At 32.3% G+C, this 20,791-nt stretch overlaps 2 protein-coding genes across 3 annotated transcripts in view; both read right to left on the bottom strand.

The window, feature by feature from the left end:
- The window catches only part of LOC139706091 (zinc finger protein 420-like), a 77,135-nt gene that overhangs the window by 43,635 nt on the left and 12,709 nt on the right, over positions 1-20,791 (bottom strand). The gene's annotated exons all lie outside the window — the stretch shown is intronic.
- LOC139706089 (zinc finger protein 84-like) lies at positions 4,707-20,328 on the bottom strand. The gene is given in 4 exon segments (XM_071613739.1): positions 4,707-11,953; positions 11,955-13,410; positions 18,328-18,454; positions 20,063-20,328. Coding segments are annotated over 3 exon segments (1,770 nt in total). The 5' UTR covers positions 18,362-18,454; positions 20,063-20,328; the 3' UTR covers positions 4,707-11,673.

Raw genomic sequence — 20,791 nt, forward strand, 5'->3', positions numbered from 1 at the left:
ATGGTGGCCCATTATGGGGAGCCCAAGGACACCCGGGGGTAAGTGATGAAAAAAAAAGCTGCCCATCCATAGATAGGACGGGAACAAATCTGCTCCTCCCTAGGCAGATAGGTGAGAGGAAAAATGGCCATTTCGAGAAAATGGAGAAGATTGATACAGTATGTTTGTGTCTTGTTTTGTCTCAGTGTATTGTATTGTCTTTGTGATGAAAATATGGAAGGGGTGAGAAGTAAATTGATAAGGGAAAGAGGCACCCCAGTGGAACCAAGAATAATTAGGGCATGTGTTGATAAGAGCCCAGGAACTCTAGTCAGAAAGAAAAAGAAAGTTCAGAAGAAGAAGGATTATCAGAAGAAAAGTTGCAGCAAAAGGCTATTACTAAATACTTTTCGTTACCGGAGGGTGCGTGAAGCGGAGAGGCGGCTGCCTAGTGTGCAAGCCGGTCACAGCGCAACAAGGATTTTCCAAGAGGCGGCGGCGACTGGCCCTTCTCTGCCTCCTGGCTGGGGAGCTGGCTCTTCCACTGCTGCGAGCCCAAATCTAGACCTGACCTGGAGGCACAGTCTCGCAGGCTCTTGCTCCCTGTGCCCAGTAGCAGTTTGAGTCCGGGACACTCCCTAGGGCCATCTGGGGCTGCCCAGGCACTACAGCCAGCAGAAGACGCTACAGGTGTCCCTGATGTTTGGTCATTTTCAATGCCAATTAACTACAATGGTTCTCCCACACCTGGAAGCTAATAAGCACTATTAAGGCTTATTTCAAATGTAAAAATCTTGAGATAATGTACTAAATTGTTCAGAAGGTTGTTTTCTTAGTAGAATGCTACAGGATTTTCTTTAGCCATCCAGAGTTCCTGCCTTCGTCCCAGTGCCGGTAAAGACCAAGGTGGAAGAATTTCCAGTGTTGCTGAAAACCGGATGAGACTTCAGCTGAGAAACGGGCGAGACTTCGGATTAAGCTAGCTGCCTGGAGAATTTACCTGGACTGTGATTAAAGCTAGCTGCCTGCAGAACTTACCTGGACTGTGATTTACCTGGACTGTGAGTTAATCTATTGAGACACTGCTTTACCTGGACTGAGACAACAAACTGTAATCTACAACAAATTGTAACTCGGTATCTTTGTTAATGGTGTCATTGGTGGTATAATTTTTCCAAGGGCTTCTTGCATGGAGCCATCAATTGGCTTGGTATTGTGGCATTTTGTATCCTCCCTTTCTGTTTGTAGCAGGTTATTTATGGTGTTTCTGTAAAAACCACTATGGTTGTTATTTAAATTAAACAAAAGGGGGAAATATTAGAGTCTGTAAATAAGTCAAAATAACACCTGGCATTTTGCCAGGGGAATGTTAAAGTTCCTAAACAAGTCTGGATGGTGCCTGGCAAAATGCCAGAGGGAGTGGTTTGAGAAGTAACAAAAGCGAGCCATTAAGTGTGGAGATTCCTTATTGGTTGACTGATGTATCTAGTTTATGCTAATTAGATAAGCTGTGTGGAATGTATAAATACTGCTCCTGTCCTGCAATAAATGGCTCCTACTCCTGCTGTATCAACGTACACAAGTTATTCGTCACCCCCGGTTATTTTGCTGCAGCCGGACTGCGGCACATTTGATCAAACTGCACTTATTAAGAACAATTTTAAAAATAAAGTTATAGTTCCCCTCACCAGTCTGCACTTATTGCTTATGGTTTCACTCCCCTGCTATGCCTGTTTTTGGTGTCTGAAAAACAGACATATTATTTTCCATATTTTATCCTGTTTCCTATATGTATATGCTGGAAAGAAAATCAGGTCTGGAAATATTCCATTTTGATTGAATGCTATAATCAAGAAAATAATATTTAAATATGATAAATATATATCCAGAATTTCTCAAGTAGCTATGCTTAAAACAAAGAGAATATTCTGAAAAGAAAAACCACGGTCAGCTTCAAGAAAGCAAGAATAGAACCCAAGTACTTATCATTAATGATGGCTTATAGATGATAAATAAATAATAACCTCAAGATTTAAAGGAAAAATAGTATTCAACCTGTATTCTAAACTGAAGCAGACTGTCCATCAATGATAAATAAAAATAGATTTTCATAAATGATAAAATTCTAAAAAGCTATTTTCTGTGCCTCATTTAAAAGAGAGTTACTCAATATAGAAGAAACATAAAACAAAGGGAACAGAGTTTGTGGACAGAAACAATGGCTCTAACTTCAGAGCTCAATAAAGTTATGCTGATTCTGCAGTAGACCTTGAAAATAGTTGTGTTAGCAAATCTCAGTCCTACCTTTAAAATGATGGTTTAATAGTAATATTAGCTAGTGAGTAGTCAAGTGATTGAATGTAGTAAAAGATAGAAGATTCTAGTGATCTATTTTCCTCACCACAAAAAAATTGAATATTAGAAAATACAGGAAAAACAAAGTGATGGAAAAGAAAGCAAAAACCCATTAAACACAAATAATGGAAAGTCAAGTTCTGCATATGAAACCCAGTAAAATGTGCACTTTTTGTAACATTTAATGAAATAGAAGAAAGTAGTATTGATTTTTCTTGATGGTAAGAACATCCCTCCATGAGCAGCATTCATGTCCTGATATTGGATGTCAGAAAGGCTAATAAATTAGAGGAAAAAAAAATTATTCTTATTTCTGGTGTGTGTTTTGTGATGAAAACTATTTTAAAGTCAAATCTGTGAAAATGCTTACTGGTTTTTAACCTTCATAAATTTTCTGTTGACAAAGAATGCAACACATGATTATTTTTAAGAGAGAATAACTAACTGATGAAGCATGAATGCAGGGACTTGTAACTATTAAAAAATAGAGTGGGGTGTGGTGGTCTGTACAGATGCTGATACTCAGAAATAATAGTGTCCAATGTAGATTAAGCATGAAATCACAGAACACATATCATTATGATTACATAAATGATAATCAATTAAACACTAAAGCCTTTTAATATTTGATTCATTAGGCCTGAAGAGAAAGAAGTGGCCCCATAAGCTAAATTGGTTTTCCTCCCTCTCTCATTATAATTGGAAAAAGCAATGGGAACACCAAATACATTGTGAAGGGTCTTCTATGTATACATTTCAAGATTATGGTCAAAATCAGACAACTAGTAGTAGTTATGGCTAAATTTAGTTGCCTATGAGAACTTTACATGGTTTCAGATAGAGTGGAGGTGGCTGATTTGTGTGTAAATTTTGGAAACTACTGTTTTATATGGTCCTGGGGATTGAACTCAGGGGTGCTTTATCACTCATATATATTCACAGTTCTTTGATATTTTATTTTGAGAGCTCTTCTCACTTAGTTACCAAGGCTGGTCTTGAAGTTGTGATCCTTCTGCCTCAGCCTCTATGATTTTTGAGATTACAGGTATGTACCACCATATCAGGCCTGGACACTACCTTTTTATTTTTTACATGCATCTAATAACAAAATGATTTTAATTATTCCTGCCTTTACTTTTATATAAAATATTTCATATTACCTTTCCAAATTGGTTTTCACCCTCACATTCTTTTCTTCAAAAGGTCAATCTTCATGTTGAGTAGTTATACTTTTTGTTTTTTTTGACCATAACAAAATATACTCATTAGATTCATTCTGAGTTAGCAAGTCAATTTTATATATGTTTTAGAAAAACAAATTGCCATAAATTTTTCTGGTCATGCTCTTAATAGAAGTACCTTCCTCTTAGTCATCATCAAAAGAAAGATAGGAGGAAATTTAGCAAAGTCAAAAGCTAAGATCCAACAGTTAACCAGTTCTTGTTTCAACCAGGTGTTTATGATTTGATGGTTTTTCTTTTAAATTTCTTCTTCTGATTACTCGGGTAGCCTTTCCTATGATATTTAATAGTCAGTTCCATTTAAAAGCACTAGTTTATGTAAAAAGTGGATACTAAGAGAAATAAATATCTGGAACAAATTAATCATACTCAATATGTTTCTCATGATTATATACAGCTTCCTCCCACAATTCTGGGATTGCAATTCATAGAACTTTAAATGACTTACATTTCTCACTATATTTTAATAATCAGCACATGCAGAAATAATTCCTCAACAAATTTATATTAAATAAGTAACAATTTAGAGAAAAGCAGATATAATTTACACCTGTGAAATTTAAACAATATATTTGGCAGTTTGCCAAAGAATACTTGGCGTATTCAAAGAATAAAATAAAGATTTTGACCAGAATTGTTGCTTTCCTTTATGTGATAGGGCACAGTTTATTTTCATGTTGTTTTCAAAAGACATTGACAGTTTCCTTATGAAAAAATAGTTGTTATTCTTTAACATGGATTTTACTTGAATTTTTTTTTTTTATTTTTAACCCATTTATCTTGCACACTGAGAGGGTATTTGCTGGGGTCAAACACAGTGAGATACTGATCAATCAATTTTATTTTTAACTAATGTTGCAAAATGCATCTCTGACACATTTGCAATTGTTTTCATTTTATATAATAGCATCATGCACATTCAGCATGAGAAGAGGTTGCTCATTAATTTTGGTATCAATAGTGGGTTAGGTACATTGAATAGATGTTGAGAAAATTACATCTATAATGGTGGAATCTCCCAATTCTTTGTTTTCATTTTTCCTGTGGTGCTTCTGCTATTAATATTAGTATGTTAACTTTAATTTGCATTGTCCATACAGTTTCTGAAAACAAAAGACACTTAGAATTGAGTAAATCACATATAGCAAGTTTATTTCATAAACTGATATAAGACTCAATGAAAGACTTCAGCATTATTAATGTACATTTTATCAAAATTCCATTTTATCACAATGTGACATACAGTATTAAAATTTTATATAGCTAAAAGTTTTTTAACAATGAATGATAGGCACCCTAAGCAAGTATGTAGTTCCAATTATTCATTTACTGAGCTTCATTCATTCATAATATAATAGTTGACAAAAAACACACATCAGAGTGTCTGTTTTTGATAATATTTTTTGGTGAATTACTAACAATGCAGCATGCAATTTTTATATATTATTGTTTCATCATACCCACATCTCACTCACATAGTAAGATTGTTATAATATTCAATAATTTGTAGCTACAATCATGAAATACCACATACCATATTGTATAGATTATATAAATGCTCTTATTATTTCTTCATCCTTTTCACAAATATTTATCAGGCACTTACTATATGCTAATTAGAAATAAGTTCATTATAATTATTTCAGAAAAAAAAAAACTGCAAGACCTCATTTGAAAAGAGCAATATAGATTTCAGAAGTAACTACTGTTTCTCCAGTGAATAATGTGTATAGAAATCTGCTAAGGTCTTGGGGTATGCAAATATATTTGAGATGCATCCCGAGAGTACATATGAAAAAACAGTACTATTTATCATGTTATATAAATGAAGTGAAATATCATACCAAAAGGTTAAAAAAATAACTTTTGGGGAAAAAAGCAAAAGGGTACACTAGTATTTGAAATAAGGTAATAATAATTTTTACTATAATTAGTTGTTTGAGTCTCATTTCACTCTTTACTTAATTATCTATCCATTTTGTTAAGAACTCCTATAGGTGTTAAACTATATAAGGTACATATATTGTGGTGTGAGGTGTTATTGGAAAATATTGGCATTCAGTGAATAATGCCATCAACTTTCTGTTCTGCAATATTAAAGAACTATTTCAGATTTATTGCAATGGATAGTTTTGTTTAAAGGTAACAGTAGTTTTTCAATGTAGAAATTACTAAGATAAATTTAGATGTTCTCAAAAAGTCTGTAACAATCATTTTTGATGAACTTTGTGTCATAGTGAGTGTATAAGAAAAGTTAGTTCCCTACCCCAAACCAGACATCATTGGAATAACCTTGTGTAGTATCAGCACATACAAGTTTAGATGAGGACTTTTGCATCTTTTCTCCTTTTACTTCCCACCTATTAGATGGCTTATTTTTCATAAGCAAATTTCTATGCTTGTTCAACCTCTCGCACATCTCAGAATTCACTAGGAGGGATCCCTGACAATCTAGAAACAAACATATATGAGACAGTGTATAGATTAATATATGAAGAAGTTCAAGAAAATATTGATCTGGCCATGATATGGTGAGGTAACTATATAGAAAGCTAAAAATTGAAATTGAAAGAAAGATAATACTCCTGAGAATTACTATGAATCATGTAGTATTTGGAAGCAGATATTTTAAGTAGGAAGTTCTTGAGACTGATGTCCACAGCATCTTTCATATGAATATTTGCTCTGGTTTTGAGGGCCACTGGATTTTAGTCAGTAAAATTTGGCTTGATATAGCATAATCAGAAAGCCCAGCATTCTCTTTTTATACCTAGGCATGGTTTACTAAACATCCGTTGAGTTTTGCAGACTTTTCCCTTATTTTAATATACCTAGCCCATTAGTCTTGTCACATTCAAATTCATTCATTCTTCAAAAATTTAGTGAAATTCTCTATTGTCTTTAAAATATCAACCTAAAATAATTTCTGTACTCTAAAGCATTTTATTGTAGTATCTAGAATCTTTATAACTACTAAGAAATGACATTCTATGTCTCATTTTTACCATTATCTCTCTCATATTACTTTCATTATGATTTGAGTATGTCCCCCAAATGCTCATGTGTTTGGAACTTAGTTTCAAAGGGAGAGAGTTGGAAAATTGTGGAATGTTTAAGAAGTGAGATCTAGTAAATTGTGGTTAGATCATTGGGGGAGATGCTCTTGGAAAGAGTTAATGGAACTTTCATGGGACACAAGATAGTTCTTATTAAAGCCGGTTGTTACAAAAAGAGCAAGTCTTCTTTCTGAATTTCTCTGACTTCCTTTCTCATTATGTTCTCTCTACTTCTCAAAGGAGCCCTCACCATAATGCCATCTCAAATGTAATGCAGGTGAAGGGGCTGTCACAGGAGCTGAGAAGATTCTGGTACAATGCACTTAGATTTTCAGAACTATGTACCAAAAATATTTTTATTTATTTATAAGTTGTAGTTGAACACAATACCTTTATTTTATTTATTTATTCATTTTTATGTGGTGCTGAGAACTAAACCCAACTTCTTGCATGTGACAGGTGAGCACTCTACTACTGAGCCACAATGCCAGCCCCTCAGAAAATATTTTTATGCAGTTATATCTCTTTTTATACATTGGCCTGTTTCTGGCATTTTGTATAGCATTATAAAACAGACTAAAAAAGTTCTGTGTCTTATTTCTAAAGAAGACAGGTGAGACTTTGTAATGTATTATCAAAAAATTCTGGAAAAGCTTTAGAATAAGAAGTGTTATGCATTCACTGAGTGATCTTTAGTGAGTGATTAAATATCTTTGAGTTTAAGGCCTCTTACTATGAGAGTGAGTAGAACATCTAAGATTACAATTTAAAAGCTCTGGGATGGTTTAGATGGTAATGGCTTAGCATTTATGATTCTTATTTTTTTTTTTTTATATTTCAAAGATGATATCTTGTATTTCTTATATTCCTCATGGTGCTTAGGTTAATGTATTGCCATTTACTTTGGGACTCAAATATGTGGAATTTATTTTGTTTAGTAAAGCAAAAGCAAGAGTTGTTCCTTGGAATATAGCAAAGGCTCTATGAGAATGTTTTTATTTTTAATGGGAAGAATTGTCTCATTGCTACTGATCAGAGGGAATTTACACCTTGATGACACCAATTAATCAGAAATGGTCTGAACTGACTAGATCAAAACCATTAGAAAACCATGAATAAAGAGGCAGATTAAAAAAAATAGGTTTGTATAGCACCATTTTGAGTCTCCTATTAGAGTACAAATTACAGTAATTTTTACCAGTGAAAGGACTCAAAGACATGTAGCTGCATTTTAAGCCTCCTGTTATCACACAAGTCACCATCAATCATCAATCATAATACCATTGTAGGAAGAGAAATGTAGATCTTCACAGGCAGAAAAATCAAATACAAAAAGTGCAATTTGCCTTATGCGCAAAAAGACCTCGTTATTTATGTCATACTTCTTTTAGCTCCCAGGTTTCATATCTTTGGGCTCAATATATTCAACCAGAAGATAGTGGATTTGTTTTATGCTAGATGAGTTAAGAACTGGTATAATTAGATTGTAGAGAAAACATATTTTGACTTGGGGTTCAGTTGTTTTAAGTATGATGGCTTGCTCAGGAAAGCAATGCAGGAGATTTTGTCCTCCACTTCACCCAAATTGTATGGAAAAATTATTTTTTAAATTAAAAGTGGAAGCCACAGGAAATCTACAGCAGATATTGTAATGTCATGATGAGACACCAAACTGCATTTGTTTTTCTCATCTTTTTCGTGTCATTGATTGCTGTGGAATTTGATTTGAATGTTTTGAAATATAAAAACTATATTTAAAAATAAACATTTTTTTTTTTTTTTGTATTTTAAGGTAATTTTAAGGCTCATAGCCTAAGGTCATAGAACACAGTATAATTACCTCATATTTTTCTAATGTAATCCCAAGACAAAGGAGTTGGGATATATTTTTCATGAAAAAAAAATTTTACTAAGTATTATTATGTTGTTCCATGTAAAATTATGTTGTTCCATGTATCATACTTTTCTATGCAGTATATGTTTGGCCTTAAAATTAAAAGAAGTGAATGCCTTGATGGGCTGCCAAAAGGTTTATATTATCTTGCCCTGGTGAATATTGTGGCAGAATATATGGAAGATGAACCAGAAGATTTCTGAAATTATGTATTTTTGTGGCTGGAAACTGTTGAAAGGTGCATTATTGTTATTAATGAAAAAGACTGAGTAAAAACAGCAATGTTATTTAAGCTGTACATACGTGAACAAATTCTTTGTTAAGCAAAAATGCCCTGTGCAGCCAGGGATGGCTGAAATACATTATACTTAGACTCTGGTAATCTCAGTTCTTTTTTTAACCTCTAACTAGTAAATTTTTCTAGCTCAATAAATCTCTCTCTATTCCTTTTCTTGCTTTTAAAACCAGAGGAGCAATACTTGTCTTTTTTTTAACTTTCTGGATTGTTTCCAATTTGACTGCAATAAAATATGCAGAAAACTTTTGGAAAATATTACAAAGCATACAAATGGAAGTGAATAATCTTTGCTTTTTTGTGACTCTTTTTCTTTCAAATGCTGGTCTAGCTCAAAGTGGGTAACTTATATTTCTTCAATTACCTTTAACTGATTATATGTCCATTTTTTCCCTAGCATTTGGAAGCCACACTTCATCCACTATTGGTCTCTTGCTAAAGTCTTTACAAGTTTTTATTTGTATATTGTTGTGTGTTAATCCAATTGATTTTTCTTCTCATTTAGTGTAGTTTCATGTATAATTAAATTGGTATAAATATGTCTATATTGGAGAGTGTACAATGTTCTCAGTTCTTGTTCATAGGCATATGTTGTTGTAAACTCAGTTCTTCATGAATTATATGTAATGTTAATAAAATTGTGAATGATATTCAATATGATTTTTGTATGGATTCTATGTATAAGAAGCCTTTACCCTATTGTAGCTGGTAAGCCAACATTTTATGATAAGAAACTTAATCTTTACATACAACCTTCTCAGTTAACCTCTTACTACTTGGTCCACAGAAAATGAGACTATACAACATAGCTGATTGATTATTTTGTCATAAGTATAAGGCCTCACTCAACCTTGACTCCACATCCATTTCTCTGATTCCTGCCCTGAAATAATACTACCTATAGAATAACAATGATGTCAGAATTTACTTATGCACATGAAAACACTGATCACTGACCTCATTCACAGAAAAATGAAATGTCTCCAATGAGGCTGAAGTCTAGAAGGCCATTATGCACACACAAGAAAGATAAAGCTCTTCTCTCCTGTAAGAGCTACCTTTAAGTTTGTGGAAATTCAGTCTATTCAAATTCCTAGGAAATGTTAAAAAGTTAAAATTTATAATTCAAGATATGAAAATCTGGGGCTTATTTTCCTATATCTATATCCTTCTTATAACTCTTAATTTCACCATAAATACAAACAGAAAAAAATAATGATCTGACTTATGCAAATTGTATTCCACATTAAGTTTGATTAAAATCTGTAAAAGTATTAAGAGATGCTAGAGTATTATTTACTCAATAGTATGTTTTACTGTTACATAGAACATTTAGTCAAGTGGAACACTGTGATGTCTGTCATTTAACAACAGGATGCAATACATGAGTGTTAACATATAAATAAATATTCAGTTATAAAGACATATTGCCTACATAAGGTAAATATAGGTTAAAAAAAATGCACTGTAAACCTGGCATGATGGTCCGTGCTTGTAATCCAAGCAAATTGGGAAGTTGAGTAGTTTCAGAAGTTTAAATTCAGTCTCAGCAACTTAAGTGTGGTTTCAAGCAACTTAGAAAGACAGTCTCAAAATTTGAAAAAGTGGAGAGAGGGCTTAGGAATGTGGCTCAGTGTTTAAAAATACCTAAATTTAAACTGAAATTTAAAAAAAAATAAAGTTCAAAATATTACGCTTCAGTGTTAAACATCAAAAATAGATTTCATATAATTCTTTTCTCAGTATTCAAAAGTGAAAATAGTAAATATTGATTTAGAAAAACAATTATATCCTTTCAAAGATGAGGTTTCTTCACTATTCATGCATGGTATTTATGACTGATATTTCTATAAAATAACTTGATAATGCTTAATAAATTTAAGCAAAAGTTAAAGACAACTACTTATTTTCTAAACTTAAATGAGTTCTGTATTTTACTGATCCTCATATACATCAAGGTGTAATGTATAGATAACAACTTTACTCTCACATTTATTATAAATGTTTCATTTTTATATAAGGCATACATTTTGGACAAAATCTGTTCAATGTTCACTACTAGTATGAGTTTTCAGATGTTCAATGAATTTAAAATTTAAATATGTTTTGGAAATATTATTGAACTTTTTAGGGTTTCTGGGCACAATGAATTCTCCAAAAATAAGCAGTGCTTAAGAAACATGTGGCTACAATTTTTTTCCCATCTGTATTTTCTCTAACCAGTATGTATCCACAGGTACTGAGTATTGGTGAATAAATTTTGGAGGCATTGTCACATTGTCAATGTGAAAATTGTCAAATTTTCACATTTCAAAACTTTCAATATGCTACGGTTATTGTGGTGATGATTAAATGTTGTCCCTTTCTTAGAATAATGGTACAATGGTCTCATTTGTAGAGCTTCACTCCAGTGTTTTCTCTGATGTCTAGTAAAGTAACTTAAAATGTTTCTACATTCTCCACATTTACATGTCTTCTTTCCAGAATAAATAGCCTAGTGGCGATAAGAATTGATTTCTTATTAAGAGATTTGCTGCATTGTTTTAATTTGTAGGGGTTCTTTTCTGTATAAATTCTGTTGTTAATAAGGTTTAGTCATTTTTTTAATGTTTATTTTTTTAGTTGTAGTTGGACAGAATAACTTTATTTCACTTATTTATTTTTATGTGGTACTGAGGATTGAACCAGGATCTCACAAATGCGAGGCTAGCACTCTATCACTAAACCACAACCCCAGCCCCAAGGTTTAGTTTTTCTTTAAAAGTTATTATCACTTTATTCACATTTCACATTCACTAGGTTGTCTTCTGTTGTGGTGAATAAAGTTTTATTTTTTTTTAAAGGGTTGCCACATTATTTACATTTGTAGGGCTATTCTTCAGTGTTAGTTCTGTTGTGGTGAATAAGGCCTGTTTTATTGCTAAAAGCTTTGCCACATTCCTTATATTTGTAAGGCTTCTCTCCAGTGTGAGTTCTGTTGTGGCAAATAAGGTGTGATTTTTGACTGAACGCTTTGCCACATTCTTTGCATTTGTAAGGCTTCTCTCTAGTGTGAATTCCTCTGTGGCAAATAAAGCCTGTTTTCTGAGTAAAAGCTTTGCCACATTCTTTACATTTGTAGGGCTTCTCTCCAGTGAGTTCTGTGGTGGCGAATAAGGCCTATTTTTTGACCAAAAGCTTTGCCACATTCTGTACATTTGTAGGGCTTCTCTCCACTGTGAGTTCTGCTGTGGTGAATAAGGTTTGATTTGGCAACAAAAGCTTTGCCACATTCTGTACATTTGTAGGGCTTCTCTCCACTATGAATAATGCTGTGGTTAGCAAGGTGTGATTTGTGACCAAAAGCTTTGCCACATTCTGTACATTTGTAGGGCTTCTCTCCAGTGTGAGTTCTGCTGTGGTTAACAAGGTGTGATTTGTGGCCAAAAGCTTTGCCACATTCTGTACATTTGTAGGGCTTCTCTCCAGTGTGAATTCTGCTGTGGTAAGTAAGGTATGATTTTTGACCAAAAGCTTTGCCACAATCTTTACATTTATAGGGCTTCTCTCCAGTGTGAGTTCTGCTGTGGTTAACAAGGTGTGATTTCTGACGAAAAGCTTTGCCACAATCTTTACATTTGTAGGACATCTCCCCAGTGTGACTTCTGCTGTGGTAAATAAGGCCTTCTTTTAGACTGAAAGCTTTGCCACATTCTTTACATTTGTAGGGCTTCTCTCCAGTATGAGTTCTTCCGTGGCAAACAAGGTATGATATTCGACTGAAAGCTTTGCCACATTCTGTACATTTGTAGGGCTTCTCTCCAGTGTGAGTTCTCCTGTGGCGAATAAGGTGTGATTTTCGACCAAAAGCTTTGCCACATTCTTTACATTTGTAGGGCTTCTCTCCATTGTGAGTTCTGCTGTGGCAAATTAGGGGTGATTTTTGACTGAAAGCTTTGCCACATTCTTTACATTTGAAGGGCTTCTCTCCAGTGTGAGTTCTCCTGTGGCAAATAAGGTTTGATTTTCGAGCAAAAGCTTTGCCACATTTTTTACATTTGTAGGGCTTCTCTCCAGAGTGAGTTCTGCTGTGGCAAATTAGGATTGATTTTAGACTGAAAGCTTTGCCACATTCTTTACATTTGTAGGGCTTCTCTCCAGTGTGAGTTCTGATGTGGCAAGTAAGGTGTGATTTTCGACTGAAAGCTTTGCCACATTCTGTACATTTATAGGGCTTCTCTCCAGTGTGAGTTCTACTGTGGCAATTAAGGTGTGATTTTTGACCAAAAGCTTTGCCACATTCTTTACATTTGTAGAGCTTCTCTCCATTGTGGGTTCCTCTGTGGTAAATAATACCTTTGTTTTTACTAAAAGCTTTGCAACAATTTTCATATTTGTAGGACTTCTCTCCAGTATAAATTCTCTGGTGGTGAACAAGGCCTGATCTTTTATATGATTTCTGGTGTTCACTCTCACTTGTAGTTTTCCATATTTTCTTTTGTTGTAAATAGTCAAGATCACAACTTCTATATTTTGCACTTATCACTTCATGAAATATATGTTTTAGGCCCTTTTCTGGTGAATATTCTTGGGTGTGATTAGAAGTCATGGCTGAAAGAAACAAAAATTAAAAAAAAACAATACCTATTAGACTGGGATAAATATATTTTGCATACATAACATGAAATTAAGGTAAAATAAGTGCATCAGGAGTGTAGCAGATTAGTAAGTCCAAAGTCACCATGAATCCAAAAAAATATATTACTTCAATAAAAATGTACAGACAAAATTACCTTGAGAATATTACCCAAATTCTTGTAGACACCACAGTATCCAAGAGGAGTACATCATTAAGAAGAGTAATATAATAAAGTGTAGTTAAAAGCCTTTTGTCCTTCATAAGATAGTATTGTGTATTTAGGAAATATCTACCAGCTACCTTCACTGTCAGTAGAATAAGAGAAATGTAAAACATATACAAACATTTCTGGCTTTTTCAAAGAGTGTCCAAAAAATGGTTTTTGTCTACCGTGACATAGAGACATGAAAATAACTAGTAGATTTTGAGTGATAATACCATAAATATTCAACAAGGGTAAAGAGGCAATGGGCTCTTAAAAAAGAAATATGAACAAAAAATTTACTAAGAAATATACACATATATGTCTATAAAATTTTTCATAAAAAACATTTTAAAAGAGTATAAAAACCTTGCATAGCCTATGGCGATAATACTTGGATGAATTCAACACATGACCATCAAGTATAATAAATTGATTTTTATATTTTTACATTCGTGTGATATGAGAATTTCCCTTATTGACAAATACAAATTTGTTTATTTATAAATATATCATGGTATTTTATACTATATATACAAGGTAAAATGACTAAATAGAATGAATCAACACAATCATTATTTCATATAATTATCAGTTTTGTTCTTACAAGGTATTGTATTCCTTCTACTAGTATTTATGAAGAACATAATACACTCACTATGTGGTAAAATAAAACTCTTGACCCTATTATGCTCAATAAAATAAAAATATGGAGACTTTGACTATAATATCAACCCTACACAAAACACAGTACCTGGTGAGCAAAATGTTGCTCACTAAATTTCTGACTTCCACATGTGAATCAAATGCTCCTACAACTTAATATCTGCCTGTCACCTTTCATTTAATTGAAAGTCCTGCATATATTCCTTATAACACTTTAAGAGACAAAATATTTTATAACTAAATAATAATAGTATATAAGTACATATTTTTACACATTTGACATTGATGGGCACACACATTGAGTCCCTAGCTTTAATACTGAGAAAAATGTTTGCACTAAACACAAAAGCAGAGGTATCTCTTCAATTTTCAGATTTAATTGTTCATGGATACATATTTAGTACTGGAAATTCTGGGTCTTTAGGTCATCCAACTTTTAATGTTTCATGTGTAATGCTTGAGATTACTCCAAAAATTCTATATCATGAACTACAACACAAGTCTTTTTAAAATTGTTTGAGCCATGCTGTTTCTAAATTTCTGTGACTTCTCTCAAACATGAAGTACTTTTGCATGGCCTCCCAATTAGCAAATATTACAAGGATGCAGCACTGTTCTTGCCTATTTTTATTTATTTAAAAGTTTTTATATCTTTTTCCCAAAAATGGACCATATAATCTACTGATGGCTCCTTTAATGAACAAATAAAAAATAGTACAGCAAATATAAACAAAGAGAAGCATGGCTAAATCCAAGTGACAAAAAAAGAAAAAAAAAAACATTAAGAATTTAACATTACGATACTGACAGTTATGAATTACTCAAAGAACACTAAATAACTATTTTAAAAAGTTTAGAGAATGAAATTGAAAAATATTAACATCAATGAGCACAATGTTTATGTGAATAATTCTTTAAGAAAAAAATGAGAGGGGCATGCCTAGTGTGCAAATCTGAAATACTACCAATATGGGAGAGGCTTATCAAGCAGTACCAAGTTTAAGACAAGTCTAAGCAACTTGTAAAATACTGTAAAAATTAAAAATCTATAGGATATATAAAGAGAAGTGAGATTATATATATATATATATATATATATATATATATATATATATATATATATATATAAATATATTATACACACACACACACACAGTGTTTTGTGTAGGATTGATATTATAGTCAAAGACTCTCTCTCTCTCTCTCTCTCTCTCTCTCTCTCTATATATATATATATATATATATATATATATATATATATAGATAGATAGATATAGAAAGTATGAAAAGAATCCAAGCATGCCACAATAAAAAAACAATGATCCAGAAATTAAATCAGTAATCAAAATAGAAAAAAACAAAAAACATTAAAAAATTACAAAGTAGAAGTATAGTGATTTATTCACTTCAAAATATTTATGATTACTAATGCATTATTGCAAAACACAAAACAAAAGAAAAAATTTTACTACCAGAATTGAATCTAAAAAAAGAAAATGTCAAGTCAGTTCCAGCAGAGAGCATGGAAAGAAACCAAGCATGATCTTCTCCTAGAGGCCCTATTTGTTTAAAGATGGATAATGCCCCTGCCTTTACATCTCATCCTTTCACACAATTTTTAATCAATGAGATATAGTTTTAAATCATGAAATTTCTCATAATTCTTTTGGACGCGCTTTGGTTGAGTGAGCAAATTGTATCCTAATACTTGCCTTTTAAAACAGAATCAAACAAAGATCTATCCTCTCTTATATTAATATGCATTAAATATTGTTTTATTTACAGTTAATGTGCTCAATATACAACATAAAGTAAATACTCAAAATTGGTCATCTGCATTGAATAGAGACATTTTATTCTCAAACAGCCATTACCAAAAATATTATGTAATATATGAGGTTCCACCTCACCAGCATGACAAGATCCTATGCCTTTGATCACATGAGGAAAAGCATAGAGTGCTACACTTATGCCAACATGTCCTGTTTGGACTCTAGCTTCATGTATGAAAAATAGCAATTATAAATGAACATCAGGGACTTCACAAGCTGATTTCCAAGTTTCATTTAACCCTGGATGAGAAGAGTCCATCCAAACAAGAGAATAATCATTCTCCTCAAAAGAGGAGATACATTAAAAGAGGACCCCAAGATACTTGAATTCTAGTTACTTGGGGGGTATAAAATCATTAACAGCCTCAGCTCAACAGATGTTGGCTAAAATGGGGTTAGAATGTACTCTAGATAATTTTGTTACTTCTTTGATTGCTAAACTCACACAAAACTCTGTAAATGCTTTAGTCTTAATAACAATGTTGCTCTGTTTTTTGTACACCAGCTGTGGGAAATTCAGTACTTTCACATCCTGGACTTTTAGAACCCATTACAATATCTTGACTCACTTGCATGAAATTGTTATATACCTGTAAAAATGTCTCATGGTATTCATTGTTGTCTTAGCAGAATAATGTGTCCTTACCATCCACATAGTATTTAATAGGTCACCATCCTGTGGAATTTATTCATAAAAGGTCTATTCCTCTTGATAAAAACTGTAATGATTCAGTAGTTGTGCAAACTACTATGAAACTCGCCTATGCAATCATAAACAGTATTAATCATGCCTCCATGGATGTAAATAGGCTTAATGAAGAACAAAAACAACATTGTCAAGCCATACTTGACAATCATGCTGCAATTGATTGTGTGTTATTGTTACATCATAAAGGATATCAGAAGTTTAATAACATGTGTTCCTTCAATTTAAGTTATAATAGTAATTTTATTTCAAAAGACTTAGATTACCTTAAAGATATAATTAATAAGGTTCAACAAGATGATGGATGTTTAGACTTGGTGGAATGGCTAACTTCATGTTTACTCAATTTCATCTGGGTCAAAAATATTCAAAGGTGGATGTTTACTGATGTTGGAACTTGCTGTTGTCTATGCCTGCCCTATTTTTTGCCCCCATCAGCATTAAGGAGATAAGTAATATTATTTATTCAAAAGGCCTTAAAAAAGAGGGGAGGTATTAGGTATTCTCACCTTGGAAATAGACAGGAAAGTGTGGGGATGATGGTAACTGGCACCCTGAGTCCCACAATTGTAATGCCCAGCACTTTCTCCCTGAAGCTATTAAGACAACTCTACAGGTGCACTATCTAGTTTCTGTGGTAATGTCCTCATGGAGAAGGGGCTCTTTATTTGTATTAACTGTACCCAATCTTGGTTATCTAGCACTTGGGGTTAAAGAAACACTGGGTTAGAATGCAGTCATGGTATCAGAAGCTATGTAATTTTGGGGTATTATATGTGCAGCTGTTAAGAGGGGTGGACAGTTTTTTTTTTTTTTTTTTTTTTTTTTTCCTTTCACTGTGTGTGTGTTTCTCTCTTCTGTTTTCTTCTTTAAAGGCTTCCTCACAAGAGGATTTGAAACAGATCATGCTGTCCCTCACAACAAAAGGTAAGTTTTGGTGGTTAATCTGAATAAACTGGGACATCACTAAAGAAGAAAATAGAGAACAACAAGGAATTTGAAAATGTGATAAATATAGGGCAGTATGTACTCAATGATTACAATCAAAATAAATAAACCTAAGCTTCTGAAAATTTCTTCTGCTGGATAACTACTCTTTCAACATTTTTTAGTTTGGTTTTCTCCTTGACATTTGAATGACTCAACTGTGTCCCTTGCTATGTGTAGTCTACAATAATTTACATCACTAAATTATACTAGGTACTACTTATCTAAAGTGAAGGATGTATAACACACAAAGAAAGAGACAGATTAAAGAGTAAAATTATATATATATATATATATATATATATAGAGAGAGAGAGAGAGAGAGAGAGAGAGAGAGAGAGAGAGAGAGAGTAAAATATCTGTATAAAATATCCTTTTTCTTTGAAACAAAAATCTGAAACTCATTCTTATTGAGAAGTTCCCAGAAGATACTCTGCAACAGAAGTAAATTAAATAATAATTATTAATTCAAATTTTAAAGGGAAATTAAACTTACCCAGGAAGGCCAAGTTTCTATAGTTCTCTAGCATCACATCTCTATATAAATTTTTCTGAGCAGGCTGAAGGCATTCCCACTCCTCTTCAGTAAAATCAATGGCTACATCCCTGAATGTTAACAGTTCCTAAAATAAGAATAGGCAAATAAATAACACATTGACCACATAAACATTTGCACAGTCTGTAATGTAATTGAAGTTGAAATGAGAGTTAGTAGACTATCATGTAGGTGGTGTTTTGGAACACCATGATACTATTATCTACTTCTGAGGAAAAAGCGATTTAAGTTCAAAAAAGTATACATACTCCACATTTATGAAACATAATATAAAACTCAGGCATTACCCTAAAAATATATATTTTCTAATTTTTTATATCATGATCTAAATTATGTATATTATTCAGATGAGAAAATTATGGTAATTAAGAAAGGAAATCCTCAAATTTTAATTGTACAACCACTAATCAGAGATTTACTAATGTGTGGAATCTTATTTGTTATTTCTCTCATAGAGTTGGCTGTTCTGAATGTGTAGTGAGATCTCTAGTAATTCCAATACCAATGGTATAAGAGAAATTTTGAAATGTAACAAGGTAGACAGACCACTTAATGGAAATATTTAATAGTTTATTTAAGTTCAAACATTTTATAGTATTTATGTATGTTATTAATATAAAAATAGCAACAACAATCCTGTTTGAATTTTCCTTTTTATAATTTAACATTTTTAACATACTATATATATATGAACTTTATATATATATATATATATATATATATATATATATATATATATATACATATATATATATAAACTTTGATCGATGTTTATATTGTATGATATTTATATAGAATATACATATAGCTCTTCAAACAAATATAATTTGTTTTTTATTTTATTTGTTCTTTCTAGATCTACTTGACAGTAAAATCGATTTTATGGTATTATGCAAGCATGGGATATATCTTATCCTAATAAAAATTCTGTTCTTGTTGGTGGATACGATGGTAGGATTCACTTAGAGATATATATTTTCTATTTCTATCCCTTTCCCTTTTATTTATTCATTTATTTATTTTTTGTTTACTATTGTGCAACCTACTGATCTTCTTTTCTTTTTCTTCCCCACTTTATGAGCTTTAGATTTCACATATCAGCAAAAACTTTCAACCTTTGGTTTTAAAGAAATGGTTTGTTTTACTTAGCATAAAATCTACAGATTCATCCATTTCCTGGCAAATGTCATAAAGTCATTCTTCTTTATGGCTGATTCATAGTTTATTGTGTACAAAAGCAACAGTTTTTTATCCTGTCATCACTGAATAGACTAATTCATCATTGAATGGTTGGTTTTATAGCTTAGCTATTGTGAATTGTGCTGCTATAAACATTAATGTGACTGTGTCAATGTAGTATGCTGATTTTATGTCCTTTGGGCATATACAGTGCAGTCGAAAAACTGGGTAAAATTGTGGTTCCATTTCTTTAACAATATCCATACAGGTTATTATGTTTCACTTAGACCTCCATACAGCTGCAAAAATTGGAATTCATCTATACCTGAGGTGAAAATACAACATACAAAAAATTAGTAATCCACAAAATGGTTAGAATTTCTTATCGAATCATCCATCCCAATAAAAAGTAAAATTTAAAAACTAAAAGTAAAGAAAGTCTTAAGGAAAAGAGCAAAATTAGAAGCTATTTAAGATAAACATAACACAGAGTTACCAATATCAATGTTGGTGCTTTTAAAAAGCAAATGAGCCCAGTCTAGTGATGGACAACTGTAGTTCCAGTGACTGAGGAGGATAAGAAAAAAGGATCATAAATTCTAAGATAATATTATATATAATATTGTCTTATATATATTGTATTGAGCAACTTAGTGAGGCACTTAGCAACTCTGTCTCTAAATAAAATATAAAAAAAAGGACTGAGGATGTGGCTTTATTGTTAAGCACCCCTGGGTTCAATATTCAGTACAAATAAAAAAAAAAAAAGCAGATACAATTAAAAAAGAAAGCACTAGCAAATTTGAAAATTCAACAAATAAAAATTATATCAATTATACAGTGTATAATTGCAAATATAGGCATATATAATGATTTCTCACTTTATGGAAATACACTCTGGAAAATTTATCCTAAGAATCTTGTGCAATTTTCCAATTCTCTGAGTGCAATGACAGAATCTAGATGGTATAGACTAGTACATGGCTAAGATATTTGCTAGATCCATGGTTGTACATAAAGTCTACTGTTGACCAAAATACCATGATGCCACATGATTGATGTTATAAAGTAAAATCAATCAGGGTAAACCTCATAATAAAATAAATGGTGGAACTACAGAAAACACCAACAACAAAACACTTAAAACTTGCTAGGATATTGGGAAAACAGTGTAATAATAAAATGCTATTTTATCCCTTCACTCATAAAACATAACAACATATTT

The sequence above is a fragment of the Marmota flaviventris genome, chromosome 6, assembly GCF_047511675.1.
Source record: "Marmota flaviventris isolate mMarFla1 chromosome 6, mMarFla1.hap1, whole genome shotgun sequence".
Classification (NCBI taxonomy): Eukaryota; Metazoa; Chordata; class Mammalia; order Rodentia; family Sciuridae; genus Marmota; species Marmota flaviventris.